This window comes from Bicyclus anynana, chromosome 12, assembly GCF_947172395.1.
Source record: "Bicyclus anynana chromosome 12, ilBicAnyn1.1, whole genome shotgun sequence".
Lineage (NCBI taxonomy): Eukaryota > Metazoa > Arthropoda > Insecta > Lepidoptera > Nymphalidae > Bicyclus > Bicyclus anynana.
The window spans coordinates 1092044-1113530 of NC_069094.1; the positions used below are offsets into that span (position 1 = coordinate 1092044).

Consider the following 21487-nt stretch of genomic DNA (forward strand, 5'->3'; position numbering starts at 1 on the left):
GGTCCTGGGTATTGGGTGATTGAAGTTTTCTTGATTAGTCTAGGTCTGGATGGTGGGAGGCAGCCATGGCTAGTTATCCCCTATCGGTAAAGACAGGTCAGCCGATTTTGCGTTCCGATACAATGTCGTGTAGAAACCGAAAGCGGTGTGGATTTTCATTCTATTCCTAACAAGTTAGTCCGCTTCCATCATAGTCATTGCATCATCACTCACCTTAAGGTGAGATTGTAGTCAAGGGCTAGCTTTAAAATTATCATCGTCATCATCATTACAATCATCATTATCCCAAGACCCTAAACAATTAATCGTAGATTGAGTAGGTACCTAGTGCGAGACTTGGTTGCTAATTAAGCCTCATAAAAAGTCTTTCTTTATGTTTAGAGTTTCTTTATGTGTTCGAATCAGAAATGGAGATCGGCAGAAATATCAATTTCACCGACATACCTCAACAAGCCGCAAAGGTTTAAAGGGGTAATTCTACTCGTACGCCAGCCGCGGGGTCACGTATTATCGAAAAACCTGTGGACCGTGGATGTTGGAGTCTCAAAATTGGAATGGCGATAGCCGATATCGTAACGGAAAGTACATTGTTGTTTGTCTCCACTGGATGGACTGATTATAGTCCCTACTAGTACTAGGGTCCCTTTACAAAAGGACTATGTCTATAACCTATGTAGATAAGGACAAATCTAAGGCAAGACAAGTCAAGCCTTTTATTAAAGTAAATCTTATGTTTTCGAGCAGGAGTCAGAGATGCGAAAAACAATTAGTAGATAGGTTTTTTTTATGCAATATAGGCCAGCGCTTGACTACAATAAAACCTGATGGTAAGCATTAATGCGGTCTAAGTTGGAGCGCGTTTACCTAGAAGATGCCTGTTTACTCTTGCTTTGAAGGTGTTCAAATTATATGTGTCAGGAAACACAAACGCCGGAAGGGCATTTGAAATTTTTGCTGTACGAATTAGAAATGTGGATGCAAATCGTTTCGTACGAGTTGCCTGGATATCCACAATATATGGATGCCACCGTTCGCGACATATTGGTCTAGGTACCTACTTATTAGAATATTATCAAGTGTCAGTTTTGGAATGCTGTGAACGTCGAGGGTATTTTTCGTGATACCATGTCATGTTTTCCGCAAATTCAATGCAAATTATTAAAGACGCAACAATGTAGGTCACAACAACCCGGCCCATTTGAGGATAAACAATAAACAGACATAAAAACTTAAAATCAAGTTTTGCGCGCGCCAAAATGCAAAGACTCTAAAGTTGCCAGGACCGTTACTACCTCAGCCGAATAAGGAAACTTATTTCTTATTTCATCTGACAACTGAATAATTGCATTTTGATTAAAATAACCGATAAAACTTTCATCGCCTTATTCGTGCTTCGAGCTTTTAAAGATTTTATATCAGCAGAAATTTAAAACTACTGTTCTAAATAAAATATGATTCAACTAGACACACTCCACAAAAACAAGCAACAAAATAGGTAGATAGGTACAATAATCTTTCTCAAGTAGGAATTTTGATTCTGTTCAAAAGATTCTTCACTTGCTTACAGCTAATATCATACGAGTCAGAATTGTATGTTAAAAGGAATAAATAGGAGGAGATTCATTAATTATAGCATTCAAGTGCAAGTCACTAATTAAGTGAGACAGACACAAACGTCATCATCGCATCCTTTCGTTTAAGAACAATGCTTGCGTGGCCAGACATCCGTTATTTTTAAACGATATAAAAAGGAGGAAGTTCTCAATACTACGCGTTTTTTTATACTTGTTATACCTATAATAGCCTGAAAATTATAACAAAGGTTTACGATAGATGACTATAAATATAGTTGGGATCAGGGCAAACTTTTGCCGGAGACGAGGGTGTTATAAGTTTGATGTAACTGTCTGTGCATTTATGTGCCTGTGTAAGGCATCGTAGCTTCTTTATTAAGATGCGGTTTTTTTTTGTTAGAAGCTAACAAATCGAGATCCACGTGGGATAGTCTTCTTTGTCTATCCTATGAAAAATGAGCCAGCCCTTCTCACAGCAGTAGAGGCAACTAACCGCGATGAAATTTAAGTTTTTGTATATTATTGTTGATTAATATAGTTACCTACCTAGATATGTTGTAAAGAAGTACTTATTTTTATGGTATAATGGTAGCGTAGCGTGTTATGACTAAATATTTCTGACCGATTATCCACACAATAGGTATTACTAGTCGCGGAGATAATCTGTCTATTCTGGCGTAATGACAGGCGGTAATAACGGGCTGCAGCGGGTTCGATGCCCGGTCCGCCGTGCGCTTAGCGGGCTTTAGGCAGACCACACGCGGACGACAATCGCTGACTTTTCGAAACCCACCAAAAGCGAAATGCATTCTTAAGCACTTAAGATTAAAATTTCAATCTCTTTCTTTTCCTAGGCATATTTAATTTCCAGGCTCTTTCAAACTACAAAGCCCTCGGTCAGTATATCATTGTAAATCGAAGTCACAAGACGCCTAAGTGTCGTTCTGTCCCTAGGGTCTTCTAGACCTAGTACCTAATACATATTTGATTTTGACAGCGCTTGTATTTTCCCCGGTAGTTTTCGATACGTTTGCGATCGTAGAAATAGAACCGAAGTGCTACTTAGCTACAAGGGCTGGGCCTGTAGCTATGTGAAAATTAACAAACGTAAAAATGTATGGTAATGACATTCACTATCGACAGATCATGTGATCAAGTTGTCGATTGGATCTGTCATTTCCATACAGTTAGTTGAGTTTTCGAAGCATTCGCGTTTGTAGAAAGAGAATCGACGTGCCACATGGCTACAGGCCTTGGGTTATATTATATCCTGGCTGCACAGATTAGTCAATAATAGGCACATGGAGCGCACAGAACACGACGATGTCGTAGTCGTTCCAAATACAAAATTCAAAAACTAATACATTCTCGAGTCAGTATGATACAAAGCGTCGCATCAGTAACTTTCAATATTATTTAAAAATGGCGTCTTATTTTTTTAAATACTTATTTTAAAAACAAAACGTACAAATTACAAAAAAAGGTGGTTTATGCGGATGTCAAGGAGACGCATGACGTTTGGGGTTACTGCTTGTAAAGACTCACTCTGTATATCTTTACTCTATGCCTAGCTGGCTAATAGTATTGAACATCAAGTTGAATATCCATAAAGAATATTAATCTATATTCTAATATCTAAAGTGTGTAAGAAGCCGACAGGCAATAGCGCAGTCGTGGTTTAATTCGGCCGTTTGCTTTTGGGCGTATGCCGCTATCGCGAGGTTTTAAAATTAAGTGTGGAATAAGTGTATGTAGTACCTACCTCCTGTATTGTTTGAAACTCTATTATAAAGTAACTTCCTTTTCTAATGTCTGTACTTTGTTATGGGCTATTGAGTTTGAGTGCATCTTACAAGTAGCTACTTACTGACCTTTTGATTTGGCCGACTTTTGTATAATCTCAATTTGATGAGATTTTAACGAACTTTTAAACAGTAGGTTCTGTATTTTAACCTATGTAAGTATGTTTGTGACATTATCAAGAACTACTGATTAAATATGACCTTCGTAATTGAAATGCATATTTTTCAGGCAACGTTTTCTTTGAAAAAGAATATTGACATAGCTTAAATGGAAAAGGAAACTGAATTGTTGGGTGCATTGGCTAATCTACGTGTTTCCGGATCAATAGACCTTAGCTTCGACTTCTGCATGGTCTATAAAATTTTAAGCTGTTTTTTCTTAGAGACAGACAGACTTTACAATTTTTCCATTCGCCAGTCTTAACAAAGAAGGGTCATCTTCGTTACTGTCTCACCAAAGGGTTTCGGCGCAGGGTTGGTAACAATGGCGTGCCTTGGAGGGACCCTGTATCAAAATTAGTCAATGAAGGGTAAAGATCTCACGAAAGAAACAAAAATGCTTGCTTAAAATAAATATGATAGTGACTTGATCACCACTGACGGGAAACTCCAGATTATTAGAGACTGTGGATTACATATTACTAATTTTTGGTTTTACACGTATAGTTCAGAGGCCTTGTATCATTAGATAATACGGCTGATACGGCGGCAGCTACGCTCCTGGTCCTGGCCCCGTTCTCCTAAGTATATGTTCCGCCGGGTAGAATGCCATGCGTCAGACAATATTTCTCCCAGCATTCTTTTTATTTTTCCCCATCCCAACAGTTCCTAAAGAAGCTTTCCCATCAACAAGCAACTCACCAACAACAGTAGGCTCCAGGTCAACGAACACCGCTCGCGGCACGTGCTTCCCGGCGCCGGTCTCGCTGAAGAAGGTGTTGAAGGAGTCGTCGCCGCCGCCCAGCGTCTTGTCGGACGGCATCTGTCCGTCGGGCTGGATGCCGTGCTCCAGGCAGTACAGCTCCCAGCAGGCGTTGCCGATCTGCACGCCCGCCTGCCCGATGTGGACTGAGATGCATTCCCTCTGGAATAGATGATTATCGTTGAATGGCAAGCATTGGCATGTGTTTTAAAGATGCATAACTCCATCCACTGTAAAGACAGTGGGCAGGCCACATAGTTCGAAGAGCCGATGAACGTTGAGATCCCAAGGTGCTTGGACCGCGGACAAGTGGGTTGCAGGGAGAGTTTTGAATAACAAAGCTTGCCACCACTCTAAACTGACGACTAGGTAAAAACCATTACTGACAAAAATGTGATAGGGCATGGTCAGTCGGCAATCATCCCAGGCCTATAATGCGTATCACATGCGTCGAGACGAGAGCAAGACCAAGTGTCGACCAATAGCGGCAATAGTAATAATTGAAAACATCTCTCTTTCGTCAAATCGCAACGAGTCTTATTCTTAATTGATGAAAATAGGCCTACATCGACTATTCTTTAATGTTAAATGACAATTTTAGGCAATAAACGTACATAAATATCGTTTGAGAAAGTACAAAGGCATTAAACGCCTTAAAATCGCTTTTTAAAATCCTATTATACACTCGACCATAAAAACCGGCACATCAATAAAGTGACTAGACAAAAATTACAGTCATTATCGTACCCTAATAGCATTAAGGCCATCAAAGCCTCCAAACCAAGGCAATTGAATTCTTGAACGGTATAAGGATACGAAAGTTCAATTCCCCCTGTTTCACTGAAGCCCACACTTTGGTGTAGGCAATTTGCTTGTTGTATACGATTTATGATTCACTCAAATACTGTTGAAGGAATTTCAAACCCACGAACTTGTATGAAAGGATTGATAAGAATGGAAGCACGTATACTAATATTGTAAAGATAAAAGATTTGATGTTTTTTTTGCATTGAATAGGCTCTGAACTACTTAGTCGATTTGAAAAATTCTTTCACTATTGGGAAGCTACTCTATCCCCGGGTGCTATAGGTTATATTTTAGCCCCGTATTCCTACGGGAACGGGAATCACGCGGGTGAAACCTCGCGGCGTCTGCTAGTCTATACTAATATTATAAAGAGGTAAAGTTTGTAAGTTTGTAAGTTTGTCACATTTTTTAAATGGGGTAATCTTCGGAACTACTGTTCCGATTTTAAAAATTCTTTCACCAGTAGAATGTTACATTATCGGAGAGTGCTATAGGCTATATTTTATATTGGTATCATATATATTAGCCTAATTATCACAGTTTTTGTCATACAGGTCGGACTGAAAATCCTCTTAAACAGACTTATTCGCATGCGCTGCCTTAACTATTGTGTAAAATTGAATTTAATGTATGGAGGCTTTATGTATCTTTAAAAGTTCTACAAAAAAGTCCGCGACACCATGTATCTATCTTCTATATATTAGCAGATATAGTACCTTTTGTGTTTTAAAAATTATTAATGTTATATACTTAGGTTTACGTCATTATTTATACAACTAAACTTTAATCCTTATTAAAATAAATTATTTAATAATCACAAGGATATTATGGAGATAAGATTTGCCTTTTACAGTATGTTAATTACTTAAATAGTTTCGGAGATAATACAAAATTTCTAAAAGACGCAGTAATTCCGCTATATGACGCCCGGCGCTTACATTTACGTAGTTCCCGTTCCCGTGTGAATATGGGGGTTAAACCTAGCCTATGACACTCGCAAATAACGTAGCTTTCTATAGGTAAAACAATTTTCCAAATCGGTCCAGTAGATCCAGAGATTACCTCCTACAACCACACGAACTTTACCTCTTTATATTATTAGCATAGAAGTCTTTATTTCTCTTGGTCATACCACCACTCTCGAAGGACTGGATTTTGCTAAGGGTAGGAGTAAGATAGAGAAGTTACAGAGTAGGGTAGGGTACGGGTAGGGAAGCGTAGATTTAGGGCCGGGTTTAGGGTAGTGGTAGGGTAGGGGTAGAGGTAGGGTAGTGGTAGGGTAGAGGTACGGGTAGGATAGGGAAGTGGTAGGGTAGGGGTAGGATAGGCGTGAGATAGGGGAACGGGTGGGATAGGGGTAGGAAAGGGATAGGGTACGGGGTAGGATGGGGGTAGGGTGTAGGTAAGGTAGGGGTAGGGTAGTGGTAGGTTTGGGGTATGGTAGGGGTAGGGTAGGGTAGTGGTAGGGTAGATGTAGGGGTTGGGTAGGGTTGGGTTAGGGTAGTGGTAGGGTAGGGGTAGGGTAGGGTAGGGGTAGTAGTAAAGTTGACATCGAAATTTACGCGGACGAAGTCGCGGGCGTCCGCTAGTACTTAATAAAGACATTCATAATTTTAAGAAGGCTGATGGTTAGCCAGTCCATGTTCCTACCATTTTTTTTACCATAATATTAAGGAGTTTGGATCGTTGTGGATTAGGAAGCAGGTTGCGAGAATCCAAATCCTCATTTATCCAAGTATAAAAGATACGTATATTACATCCATTAGACAATTGATTGAGTTACAGGAAAAACGAAAGTTTACAGGGCGACAACACAGTTTCATAATGACAGTTGGTGTCATTGACTTTGGCGTGTAGGCTTTACCGTCTACCCTCATTTTACAGTCGTCGGGTCACGCACGGACATAAAACTTGTCTCATTGCGGGGAATTGCCGCTCATAAATTATGAGTTCACTTTTCTTTTTCGGGGCCATCTTTTAAGAATAGAAATTGTTTTTTTATAGGAAAAATTTGAAGTCATATTATACTTGATGTAAAAAACATTCTGGTCAGATTATTCTATACCTATATGACTATGTATAATATGGATATACGCCTCTGAGGTTAATGATGATTCTGATGCTGGAATCATGACGCAATCGAGGGAACGCCTTATATTTTTAGTGCATTTTAAGTTTGTACTTTTGTAAAAAAAATTAAATAAACAACTAGTTGTTTTTATACCTGCTGATCAGTTTGAAGACTGTGCTTGCTAATCCGATGATGTATTAATTCAAGCCATATTGAAATGTGTTTCTTTTAGAAACGGAAAAACTCACGAATTTTTTTTTTTTTTTAATTAATAAGACACCGGCTTAACACCGTCTTTAAACTGATCAGCAGGTAGAACATAATAATATTATGATGTTATTTTTCGCTTTTTAGTTTAGTGGGAACGGTTTTGAAGTCGGTTGTATTTTTGGATTAAATTTTTTTGAGTAAGTAGTTGGGTTTTATTTTCCGAATACATTATGAAAATACATTCTGGTAATCTCACTGAATGAAGTTGCTCCTGTATATTACAATGCAATTTTAAGAATCTGCATTCCTATATCTTGCCTACGAGTAGGAACAATTTTATTGAAAAGCTCTTCGTGCACAACATTTCCCATTAATATTCGGTGGGGGAGCAAATATAATGGAAAATGAAAATCCCCGTGTTGCCTCTCATTATCCGGCAGCGGGATATTTGATGAGTTAGATGCACGCACTGATACTGCTTGTGCTTTGTGTAGGTTTGTGTAGGTACCTGACTGTTGCCTAGGCCATGCGAGTATGTACTATGGTAGTATGGAGTCATTAAAATGTATTGAGCTGTAAAACTTTCAGCTATTGTATGGAAAAACATTTTCTATAGTTATTTCCATGTTCATACCGTTTGCTTACTATAGGTAAATACTATGGGTATGTTTCTTTTTATGTATATGTTTAGGTTAATAGGTTAATCAGATAAACAAAAAGTCCCGCTACATCATCATTACCAACCCGTATTCGGCTCATTGTTGAGCATTAGTCTTCTCTCAGAATGAGAGGTGTTAGTTAGTAGTTGCAGTGTAAAAGTCAAATCTTGGTATCCAGAAGTTCTGAATTTCTATTTATTGCTACTTAATTATGTAGATACAGTCACAATGAGCACGAGTACGAGGTATCCTTTCATACAGGATATTAGAACCACCACACTGCTATTTAGGTTGACGTGCTTAGTGCAAAACATTGTTTAAATGTTGTAGCGTAAAGAAAAAACCTGGCTGAGCTTGCCGTGGGCTCTTCTGGGGCCAATGCGTTTGGAACCTTCGTAAATTTAATTTTAAGTTTCGCCATAATATCATTAAATATTAATACCTGATCTTTCGAAAGTGTTTGTAAACTAAGCCTAATTGAAATAAATGACTATTATATATTGTATACTAGCCGACGCCGCGCAGTTTTACCCGTGTGGTTCCCGTTCCCGTAGGAATATGGGCATAATATATAGCCCATAGCCTTCCTCAAAAAATGGGCTATCTCACACAGAAAGAATTTTTCAAATCGGACCAGTAGTTTCTGAGATTAGCGCGTTCAATCAAACAAACAAACAAACAGACTCTTCAGCTTTATTATATTAGTATAGATTGACTATTGACTATTGATCACTCTCAAATGTTAAAATTGATGTTAATGACCGATCCAGGACTCGAATTCAGAACCTCGTAGTCCCACATAACTGGAAACCAACGCCGTCATGCTAAAATTAGCGGATGAGTAAACCTCAAAGACAGAAATAAACATCAACAAATAATAGCCCTACAAAATGATAGAGATGACGACGGATGTCACGGTCGAGCTGGCTCAAACAAAAGACGCTGTCAGCTCTGATTCACTGCTCAGATCTGTGATCAGTCAATGGAGCGTCTCGGATTGTAAGCGATAGCAATAATTTCTTGTTAACTGTACGCTATGAACGAGTCTTTATGTTTGAGAGAAAAATTAATAATTAGTATACCTCAATGATATTTTGCACTAAAGATAAGGCATAGGTATAAAATTGAATTTCTTGGAATGTGATGTGATAAAACAAACCCCAAGAATTTATGTTTGTATATGAAAGAAATGGGTAAATTGGATAAGTACGATTAATATGCTTGCCTCGCTTGGTTAAGTCGATAATCTAATCTATCATGTTTTTGAAAAATTACCTGAAATTGTACCTAATCAGGCTTGCTTGTTTCGTTAAATAATTATCTAAACCTTAAATTATTATTATTAATATATAGTACCTATTTAACAAAACTTAACATTAGTTTTGTTGAATAGGTTTTATAATAATAAGTATACAAGTTGGTGAGCACAAGATTGAATGATTTACCACGTTAGTTAAAGATGATAAGAAAGTGGAAGCTGATCGAATGGATTCCAAGTAGTGGCGTGCACTTCATACATGCATTAAAGTACTGCATACCCTAAGAGTTGTCTGTTACGTACATTAATAATATTTATAGTCTGTGTAATTGTCAATGTCAATGTTATGTTACTTGTCTGTCTAATTGTCTTGTCTATTGTCTACTGTCATGTCCTAAAGTCTGTACACGTATCTATCCTATTAAATAATATAATCGTCAAGCATGAGTGGTCTTATTTACCATTACAAACGTTACATTGTCTTCATTAGTAAATACAGATTTTTTCCACTTTGCTTAATTTTATTACTAGAGCATACCCTGATCGACAACCATATGCACGCCACTGCCTTCAACCGTCATATTATTATTATGTATTGACAGATGCATAACTATCTTGGAGATCTTGGTAGAGAAGAGTACACCTAACCTTATGATTTGTTTAATTGATTGATTGGTTGGTTGGTTAGTTGTTTCATTTATTGATTTATTTGTTAAGCTTGTTGGTTACATAAAACAATAAATCTATTCGTCTACCGCCTAAAAGTTACTTCATCTCCGGCGTACTTTTTGAGCAGTGAGAGTGATAAAATAAAATATTTTTTTCTATATCTAGCAAACTTTTATTAAAAAAAATATTTAACCAAATCCTTCTTTAAACGTCATATTATCATCTCCAAATACTTTATACCTGGGTTTCTTGGGCCGACGTTGTATGGGCTGGTGGACATTTACCTCCTGTAATCTACTTAAATAAGTACAAAACTAATATCTGCATATTTTCAATTATATCGAAGTAAGCTACCCCTACAAATACTGAATAACGCTTTAAAGAAACTGCGCTCGCTTTGCCCAATTTGGCAACTAACTAAACGACTGTAGGCGTCTAATTGCAGGTTGCTTGTTTTACGATCTCTATAGTAATTGAATAATACTCCCACGTAATTGGGTTAAGCTTTGGACTCGACGATTTGTCACTGGTGTGTGCTTGGACTGTCACAATAATTTAAACTGTTAAGGAGTGTTTTCAAGACTTTAATTTGTCAGATAACAATACCAATTGGTACAAATACATGAATAGATTGATTAATTGTAATTTAGTGTGTTTTCAACCAACTTGGGAGTAGAATTCAAAATGGAAATCCTTATATAGTAAAAATTTAAATTTAATTTATTATTGTTTGGGAGGACCAAAGTGCTTTTGAAAAGTAATTATATAAAATACTTCATACTTGCATTAAAGTACGTTTTTTTTTATTTAATCTTCTACTCCTAAATTGTTCTTTTTGTTACTGATAGTAATTCGTTAATGTTTTTTTATACAATATAGGCCAGCCCTTTTCCTAACGCGTATAGTTTTTGCACGTTCAAAAACCCAATTTAGACCCTTATCATTGTATTCAGGCTTGACTGTAAGCCCAAGCCAAACATCGTTTTTTTTTTAAATATGACGGTAGCCACGCTAGAAGCCAGATCGGATCAGCCTAATTAAACATCACAAATTCCTAAATTACCACGTGCTGGAAGAAGAACCTAAGAACTCTCTGTTAAAAAGAAAGTAAAAGCACCAAAGAGGTCTTAAGTAAAAGGTTTTATATTCAGCCAAGTCGATCATTAGCCTATTTATCATTAGAATGAGCCGTTACTCAGCTGTATTGGTGATTGATGATAGAATATGGTATCAGGTAGTGGTACCGGATGGTTCATGGTACACTATCTATAAAGCTTCTAAAAATATGGAAATTAAAAGGCCTTGGGATGTAATCATGACTTTTAGATCTTCGTTGCGACCTAAATGCTTCGAAATTACTGGCAGTTTTTTTTTATTATCTAACAAGAAAATGGTAGCTAATAGAAAAACTTATATTTGACTTTATGTAAATTGATTTTATTTGTGGACTACGGCATTTCTGCATACATTTCTTTATAAGTTAGGTAAGTACCTAAGTAACAAGCAGAAGCTCGTAATTTGGTTTGCGTCAAATTCTGTTTTTCACAAATCCCGCTGTATCTTTGAGTTTAAAATTAGTCTTTAAAACGATTTTAAAAATTGGTTTATTAGTTTAGTCGTGAAAGCGTAATAAACAAACAAACACACATTTGCATTTAAAGTATTGTCTATTGACAAACCACTCAAAAATAAAACCCTTTACTTTTATAGTGTCAACATAATGAAATGACTCTCGTCTAGTTTGTACAGAGTAACTCTATACGTGGAGGGGTCAGAAAACGGATGTGCTGGCAAGCCCACTCCCCCCCTTAAGTACCCCTTCTACCCGCCGGAAGTTAGATTAGGATAACGAATGAGAAGTCTTACGTACGTAATACATAGACGTAATATGACGTGATACTTTATTTAAATAATACTCTTGAAGCCTATATAAAAACTTCTCGGTAATGACCTCTCATACAAAATAATAATAGTTCAGAGGTTTTGGTTCAAACCCAGAGGGATCCAACCAGACCTGCTATATTGTCGTATACCCTCTTATGACAACTCTTCGAAAAACACTGTAAAACATCAAACTTCAAGATTTCAGCGAAGGGTTATCAAGGCGACATGATTTTTGTTGATATTCCGTAGAAATTAAAAAAAAAATACTTTTAAAAAGTATTTTTTTGAAACTTATTTTCCAATGTAACCACGGTCAAAACTTGAAAATTGTCTGCCGTACTGGTAGGTATATGGAAGGAGCTTAAGTTGATAAACTTTAAGTTGTTATTAAAATTTAAGCAAATAGATTATTAAGCCCGTCCGTCAACTGTCAATGAAGTCGTGTGTCTAACTTCTAAATACTTCATAGGAGAGTTCCAGCCATAACCCTGTAGACTGCAGTGATTCATTAAAATGGATGACGGTAATAGCATCAACAATCTCCGAGCAACTATATAGCCGCTAGACCGAGGGGGTGGTAAAAAAAACAAGCAAGAGCTCATTATCCAGTAGGTAAGCCGCGGATGTTATTACGCAATTGCAGGTAATCGCGCGAGGTCGTTGAACCCGATAATTTTCTCTCGGCCGCGGACATCGTGCAAAAACTGAGCGGCAAAAAACCGACGACAGCAACAAATGGATTAGTGATTTTTATTAATTTACTAGCGAACCCGTTCAAGCTTCGCTTTAACTTATGTGCACTTCTCCTCTACCCCTACCCTACCCTACGTTCTTTTCGTTAAAATTCGTCGAGTAGTTTTGTTTTTATAAAGAATATACAGACAGACAGACAAAAATTTTACTGATTGCTTTTTTGGCATCAGTTTGATCCCCCCCCACCTGATAGTTATTTTAGACATTGACCTCTCTACAGATTTATTAAAAGTATTAGATGTGATAAAACAAACCCCAAGAATTATGTTTGTATATTAGGTATTCCTGAAAGAAATGGATAAATACGATAAGCTTGCCGCATTTGGTTAAGTCGACGACAATTTAATAATAATAAATGCTATAATTAGCTGAGTACATACAACTGAGTAAAAAATAAAAAACAAATTAAGTAGAAATAGTAGATTGTTATACAAGGGGCTAAAAAGACCCATTATATACAAGGTATTTTTAAGTTTAACCTACAACATTTCTGTGGTACTTTCAGAAACGGTTTTAATTAAAACATGACACTGGATTGGCACCGCCTTCAAACAGATCAAAAGGTATATATAGGTAAGGTGTTATTTTTTGCTTTTTAGTTTAGGTTAGTTTTTGAGTTGGAAGTCGGTTGAATTTTTTTTGTTAAAATTTTCATTTTTTCATTTTTAGTGTTAGCATACCTACTGAGTGTGAACAAAAATTAATAAGCAATTAGCTAAAACATTATTTTCTTATGATAAGTACCTAAGTCATACAATACCAAATTTTAAAAATACTACCTTACCTCATATACAAAATTTCACATCCCCTTTATCCACACGTAATATGAATATCCAGAAAAACGTGAAAGTTTATGTGAATTATTATAACTTTATAGTGGTCTTAGCTGTCCTCCGTCTTCATCACCAGACCCCCTATGCGGTCACAATCCATATGGATGAAAAGTTCTCATCAATATAAAATTAATCAAGTCCAAACACAAGGTAGCTACTGTGAACCGTCGAGGACTTCCCTTAACTGTCCTTCGTCTTCATCACCAGACCCCTAATACAGTCACAACCCATGTAGGTGGAAAGTCCTCATTAATACAAATTAATCCAGTTTGCCTCAGCGTTGATAGATGGCGCTACTAGTAACTTACATCGCAGTAGCGTTTTGTTTTCTTGAAACCTCAAAGACTCTACTCGTCAATTGATTTTGAAAATTTTATCTTTTTTTTGAATATCATCCATTCTACTTCGCAAGAAGGAAATGGATGATCGTAATTCGTATAATTCGAATCTTATTCGTATCGTATCGATATTGTTTCGATTCATTATTGCATTTGATTTGATTTGATATTCATAATTTCATATACCATGTACTTTGTACAGAGACGCAACTGTGGCAATACCGTACAGTACCGTCTTTACCATTACCGCCCTTATGGGCACACGGGGTCGGTACAGTACAAGTTGGGATGGGAGGAGGGTAGTTTATTAAAAGTTGTTACAAACCTGATGTTTTATTTTACAATTATGAAGTCCTCGGTGCGAGCAATAGATTAATTGCAAATTCCGTAACCAATTAATTAGTCAGTATACTCTCATTGGGGGAGACTGCAAAAAATAAAAAGTAACATTGTCTGGCCGTCATAGCAGGGCTCCCTGGTTTATTACTAAATGGCGCCAGTTGCCTCGGGCTATCGGCTGCAGCGGAAGGCCTGGCTTTGTCTTTACTATTGTCTGTTTTATATCATTTTTACCAGTTTTATATCATTTTTAGGATTACGAACAGAAAAAATTCAACTGAATATTTTTATTATAAAACTTCTAGACCCGTTGGACTTCGTAACGCATAATAAAACTATTATGACTGTACTAGGTATATGTTGTTTTATTAAGCACATAATTATGTTCATACTTTTGGACCCAGAAATGTATGAAAAATTACCGGTCCCTTTGATCAAAATCGTTTGTTTCGATTTTTCAGCTGTTTGTTTGGAATGGACTTTACAATTTTTGTTTTAGAAACTAAGCTGTTTTCGATTAATAACGAGAACGGATATTTGTAGCAAGATGAGTTGATGAAACAATTTGATTTTAAATGGAAAACCATTGTCAACAAATAACATAAGTTTTTTGTCAATTCATCGGACTTTTTATTATTTTCAATGTTATTGTTTAGTAAAAAAGTACTGACCGCATAAAAAGCTTTATAATAAGCTAGAACAAGAATTTAGATTGTGTTTTATTTGCACGTGTTACAATTTTAATACATGGGCAGATACATTACATATTATATTGATACATTACGTTCTGCAATACCTACATGTCAGCAGTGTCATGTTACAGTGTATCACTAATTTTAGACACGGTTAAGATGAACTGCTAATAAGGAAAGTATTGCTTTGTTTTTGTTTGAAACTCAAACCGAGACACGATTCTTAAAACTCTGAATCATGAGAGTGATTGTTTGGTGAATAACATCCTGGGATGGATTAAAATGGCTGCCTATTTTAATATCAAATGAAATGTATTTATGTCGGTAATCTATTTCGAGAAGTCCCTTTGGCTTAGAATGTAGTGGTAATTCATCATCATCATTAGTAACCCATATTCGGCTCACTGTTGAGCACGAGACTCCTCTCAGATTAAGATAATTTAGGCCTTATTTCACCACGCTGGCCCAATACGGATGCCCAGACTTCACATACGTAGAAAATTAAGAAAATTATCAGATACGCAGGTTTCCTCACGATCCTTCACGGTTTGAGATGTGATATTTAATTTCTTAAAATGCACATAGCTTAAAAGTTGGAAGTGCATGCCTCGGACTGGATTCAAACCTACGCCCTTCGGTTCGAAAGCAGAGGTTATATGCACTAGGCTATTACGTCTAATTGCTGAGAGTGGTATTTACTAAACGTTATTGGATTTGATTCTTGTGAGTGCCAAAAATGCGATATAAATGAAGTCTGTTGACTTGTCCAATGGATCGCTGATCTGAGTATTTATCATTAATTACAACATGATATCTTCACACATTCCTGTGAAAAAGTTAAAGGGTCTTAGGAGACAGACTGAGTGACCAACGACAAATCTTGTGAATACAAATAGAGAAAATGTCGACCAATGGCGTGTTTCCCAGTGCCATCTCCTTCGCCTCAGTACAATGAAATACATTGCGCTACTATTGTTTGACATTTTGTCTATTTCTCTTCACTAATATATCGTTGGTTATATTTATTTATTAGGCCTACTGGTGTACACATTTAAAATGACTGTATATTAAAGTGGGCGGATAATTGTGCCTCTAAGTTTATCTTGGTCTTTTATTTTTAAGGTACCCTAAAAACGGTCATATGCCTCCCCTCTTTCAAATGTAAGTACATGTAGACAGATAAGTGTAGGGGTTTCAGTTATTCCTGTAATCGAGGCGGGTCGTATTCCCGGGGGATGACGTCAGCGCCGCTCCCGTCTGACCCAAGTTCAACACGCGAATGTACCACTCTAATTGTAGGCTTCTTGTACAGTGCTTGGATTACACTCATTATTGATTGTGTAGACACATATAACTTTTATATAGGTACTTAATTCTTTTTTAATTTAAGACAAGTCAGCGATTAACTGCGATCTCACCTATGCAGTACCTATAAGATAGAAGTGGGTTTACTTGGAAGAGGTAGGTACAAGTTTATTCTTCCATACCTAATTACCTTAAATATTTATTTTCTGACTGTGTAAGTGTAAGTCACGAGTTCAGAAGCATGGCCTGATGGGATCCGAAGGCAGAAGCTGAAGAGATGGGTGAAACGACTAGGGCTTCTGAGACTCGGACCTCATATTTTGTTGGCACTCGCTAGAAACATGTTGGTTAGGCACTGACCTACGATAATAATAATAGGCGTTTTTTTGCTAAAGCTATAGGTGTCAAATCATTATTTTGGGTTGATAGATCAGATGAAGGGAATTCAAAAAGACATACAAAGAGAAGGAATGTTTAGTAATTATTTTGGCTACCGTATCTACTTGATAATGTTAAATACTCAGACCAATTATTGTATAGGACCTGCCTCGCTAGACGTTACTTTTCTGTCAAAGTATAGGATCAACGATCTAATGCGATTATAAAAACTGTCTCAATAGAATCGATGTTAAATAGTTGTTAAATAAAAGTACGGTTAAAGAGCTTCGTAAAAATACCTTTTTGTGTAATTGATTGTTTAAAAAACGGGCGAAAACTTCTAGTTTAGTATAAGATATATACCAAATCTAAGCTCGTTTTCTTCAGAAAATTAATTTTGTTCGTGACTATGAGTGCGACACAGGTCCTTCTATAATTGGTCTGAGGTTAAATATAATGACATAACGCTATAACTGGAATTGTTAATTTTGCTTACCTTTATTTAGCGTCCCACTTACTTGTTAAATATTATGAAATGTACTAAGTACACGCAGGTTTTGTAAGTAAATACCAACAACTAATTGTTCATATTTACTTATGTACGTATGTAGGCAGAAAAGTGACCTTAACATGATTTCATTTAGTAAATTACAGTTTCGCGTTTAAACTGTTTCTGAGTCACACCCCTTTTTATTAATTAAAACATTAATGAGTTATAACTTTAATGAACTTGTGACCCAGGGTATACTAATATTAATAAGTAATTGCGCACGCGATGTGTCTTCATAAGACTTGGGATGGGTGTGTTACGCAGAACAGAAAATGCTAAAATTTTTTATGATTTGGCAGACTTCACACACAATTTTCAGATAAATAAAATTGTGTGTGAAGTCTGCCAATCCGCATGTCAGTGTGGTGGACTAAGCCCTCTTATTCTGAGAGGACTCGTGCTCAACAGTGGGCCGAGTACGGGTTAACTTGTTAGGGTTGTTGATAATAAAATAAAATTGATTAAAATTAAAGTAGGTTATTCAGGAGGTACCTATCTCTTTAATCCTGGCGCAGACAAAGTTCTTAAAAAACACACCTAAACAAGCATTAGGTGAGCCAACTCCTTTTTCTATTAACTATTAAGTATTATAAAAAACATTCAGCCTAATTGTGAACGTTTTCCTTTCTGAAATCTGTTAAAAAAATTGCTACTGTTCTAAATTAAGTTACAGAAAGATTATTTTATGGAAACATGATAAAATCTAGTTGTAACCGTGTCATAGAGACGATGGCTAATGACAGACCTAACTACTATTAAGTAGATCAATAGATCCATTATTAGAACACTTTTTTGACGGCATTCGTGGCGCAGTGGTATGCGCGGTGGATTTACAAAACGGAGGTCCTGGGTTCGATCCCCGGCTGGGCAGATTGAGACTTTCTTGATCGGTCCAGGTCTGGCTGGCTTCGGCTAACTTGTAAAGAATAAAAAAAAACTTATGTTTTCCGTGACACTACTAGATTCTCGTAACTTTGTCTGTTTCTAATTTCCTCGCAACTTTTAGCGTTTAGATTTTCCTACTGAAAACATAAAGAATGCAATTTTCTTTCATTATAATTTAAAATGAATCGGAATAGGTAATTAAAAATTTAATTGACTTGACTTGGCCTATCCCCTGATGGTAAGGGATGGTACCTACGACCTTTGGTGGAGTGTTCCTAAAATTAGCCATGTCTTTACATTTGTACTCTACATTGTCAGTCACTTAGAAAAGAAAATGTTTGTCACTAGAAAATCCTTTTATACCTATGAAGAGGTTCCTTGAAACTGTGTGGGAGGTAGTATGTAAAGGCAGACAATGTAAGTTATCTACACACGTATGCCAGCAATTAGCTTTGTCATTTAAGTAATGGTTAAATGACTATTAATGATGTAGGGATCTACCCAATCGTTATTTTGTTTGCGATTTGAAACAGCTGACGGGTTTCAGGCCGGGGGAGGGAAACGCATAATTATTATGTAGCTACAGTGGTGTTCACAAGGTTTAATTAGGGTAGTTTCAGTACTATTCGAACAAATTGTACAAAATGGAAAACCCCTTCAATATCTGGAGGGCGTCTTCTGGGTATGCAGTGCTATTTTGCATATATGAAGTGCATGCTACTATGAACGTATATTGATTCTATTTGTATTTACATTACATATTACCTACATAATATCTGCAATACTTACTAAAATGATACACAAATGGTAGCTACTCCAATTAATGGAAAATCTGTTTAAAGGTTTTTTTCATTAAGTACATCGTATATTAGTAGTTATGTATCTACTCAACTAAGTAGGTATATCTGTGTATGTTCAAACATCGATATTTAACTTTAGTTTACCTATTTTATACGATAAAAACGCATTCGCAGATTTCAAATCCAACACCAAAATAAAATCTCCATCGAAATTATTATTATTAACACGCAAAGGACCTATGCAGATGTACTACAAATGCAGACTTCACAAAAGCTTTGGGGCATGAATATTGCATGCAGATCAACAATAGTGCATAGTCCATTGTAAGTGCATTGTTCTATGGAGAAGTGGTAGTTGATTGTTTAATATTCCACGACACATTATACCCGCAATTTAATAGATTGATTAATGAAGGACTTGACTGCAATGCACGTTGATAGAAACACGAAGTTATTGTGATGCACACGTTTGATTATATCGTGGTGCCTGTTTTGTTTTATAAATTAGATGACCAAGAAAATGGGATGGCATTGACTGCAATTAAGTCTAATATGCGATGGTGCAGCCCATGGTGCAATGCATTTGCCTAGAAGATGCATCTTGACTTAGGTATCTATAGAGGTATAGAAAAAGAAAACTGAAATGTTAGCAATGCATACCAAAAATGAGAAACCAAAGTGCTGTACAGATCTCTGCAGTGCCTGGCACTTCTACGATACAATGACGAAAGAGAAACGAGTCTTTTTAAAGAACACAGACAGCAGAGCTCATCTGGCATTAACTAGTAGCTACTAGATACATATTACATTGCATACTCATACTTCATGGAGATATTCAAAAACAAATAAATCTTCTATAGATAGAGAGGAAATAGATTGATTGTGTAGAATTTTGGCACGAATAAAAGCTCCAATCTACAATTTGTTATATTCCTAGAAAACATAAATTAATGTAAACTGGAACTAGACCTTAGGACGAACCACCGCCATAAATTTAGTCTCCAACTTACTCAACAAAAAACAAAACAATCACGTAGGTACTAATAAGTGTTTCATTTAAGCCCAATAACTTCTCGAATAAAAGAAAACAAAAGAATGATGTCTAACTGTACCCTTGAACCCGATATAACATCGTGGTAGGTAATCTCAATTCAACACCTTATAAAATATTCTCAGACGTCGACGATTCATCAATTTGTCCACAAACGACCATAGATACTGCGTTTAAATTAAAATCGATCTTCACTCGTCGAATTGATTAGTACGCGACGAATTGATTTCTGTCGAGAAGCGGTCTCGAACTGTAATTGTCTACGTCTGTGCCAGACAATAGACAACTATGTGAATTTGGAGATTTAAAGACCCAGAAATCTTACTGCAAGCAAACGCTCTGCGGTTTCACGCAGCTGCCTTTTCCGTGGGAATACGGGGATATAATATAGGCTATATTTTATATCCGTAAAATCTTCAGCAAGATGTAACTTTCTATTGGCACAAGAATTTTCAAAATCGGTTCAGTAGAATATCTACAACCTCACAAACTCCCAAACTTTAGCTCTTTATAATTTTAATATTTGGGATTGATTATTTATAGGGGGGAAAGGGGGAATACATTCATCAATTTTACTAAGCCATGAAGAAAGTTCATGGTTTGATCTCCTGGAAATCTCCGTCTGACTGTTGTAATGAAAAAATTATTATACTAATCACTTCTATGTAGACAAAGTTAAATGTAGACAATCAAAAAAATGCGAACCAAAAGAAAGTTTACATTGGCACAAAATAATGATCCAAGATTCGGTCTACTAAAAGCTTTTAAGTATTTTTTAAAGAATATCTGTCATATCTTTTAAATATGACCAATATATTCATTCCCCTCCAACTAATTGGGAAAGACTGTGCTAGGAGTGGGTACCACAATAGACCAACGGGGCGGGGATCGAACCACCACCCCTCGGTGTTGAGTCCGAGTTACGAGTATTGTTGAAGGCTTTCTTCCTTTCCTTTGCTCATTCTGAATATTGTGATTATTTACATATGTTATCGCAGTTCATATCTACCAAGTATAATAATTAAACTTAGTTCAGTTAATTTTTTGTTTCATTACTATTCCGTTTAAGTTTTTATACCAAAATCTAGAGATCCAAAAACACTACCTACTTAATTGGAAAACAAATATAAAACACCATTACTTAACTACTTATTCTTAATTGCTTGGTAATGTTCTTTTGCGTCAGAGAGATATGGAGCTTAGAACCACCAGGTCATCACAATGGTTGATCAAAACAATATAGAACCCTAAATTTTGACGTACATAGATCACTATAATTTTTTAGAAGACTTACCATGTTGTCTTAGTTTCGGTTCTTAAAGTTGAAGATGAGATGAGTGGTGGCGTATGGCGAATGGCTCGTGGCGTCGCTCGTGCCGTGACGAGTGGCGTGGTAAGTGGTGAGGCGAGTGGCGTGGCGAGTTGGTGAGGCAACGCACCGGGCCGGACTGGTACCGGCGCAAGGGGCGAGCTCTTTTTATAAACACTACAAAACACGGGCGGCTTACTCTGGTTAGCTTTGGCGATGGAGCTTTTAAAAATTTGTTGATAATATTAACAGCTTCCCGGCTACAAATTCGAGCTCAGAATCATTGGATTATTCCAGTATTCACTCCTTACATGCGCTTTCGCTTAATGTCGCTAATTTACTGTATAGATTTGGATTTCAGCTTTTTAGTACACCAGTCTTTTAATCTTACATATGTT

The 21487-nt window shown here is 36.6% G+C and overlaps 1 protein-coding gene across 1 annotated transcript in view; it reads right to left on the reverse strand.

Moving 5' to 3' along the window:
* LOC112054335 (tubulin alpha-1A chain) overlaps nt 1–21238 on the reverse strand; it is a 28455-nt gene extending 7217 nt beyond the window's left edge. Inside the window, exons 1-2 of the mRNA XM_024094089.2 lie at nt 21075–21238; nt 4238–4460 (exon numbers count right to left, since the gene is read on the reverse strand). Of these exons, the coding sequence (XP_023949857.1) occupies nt 4238–4460; nt 21075–21077 (226 nt within the window). The 5' untranslated portion in view covers nt 21078–21238. The remainder of the gene's footprint in view (nt 1–4237; nt 4461–21074) is intronic.
* Between the last annotated feature and the right edge of the window lie 249 nt (nt 21239–21487).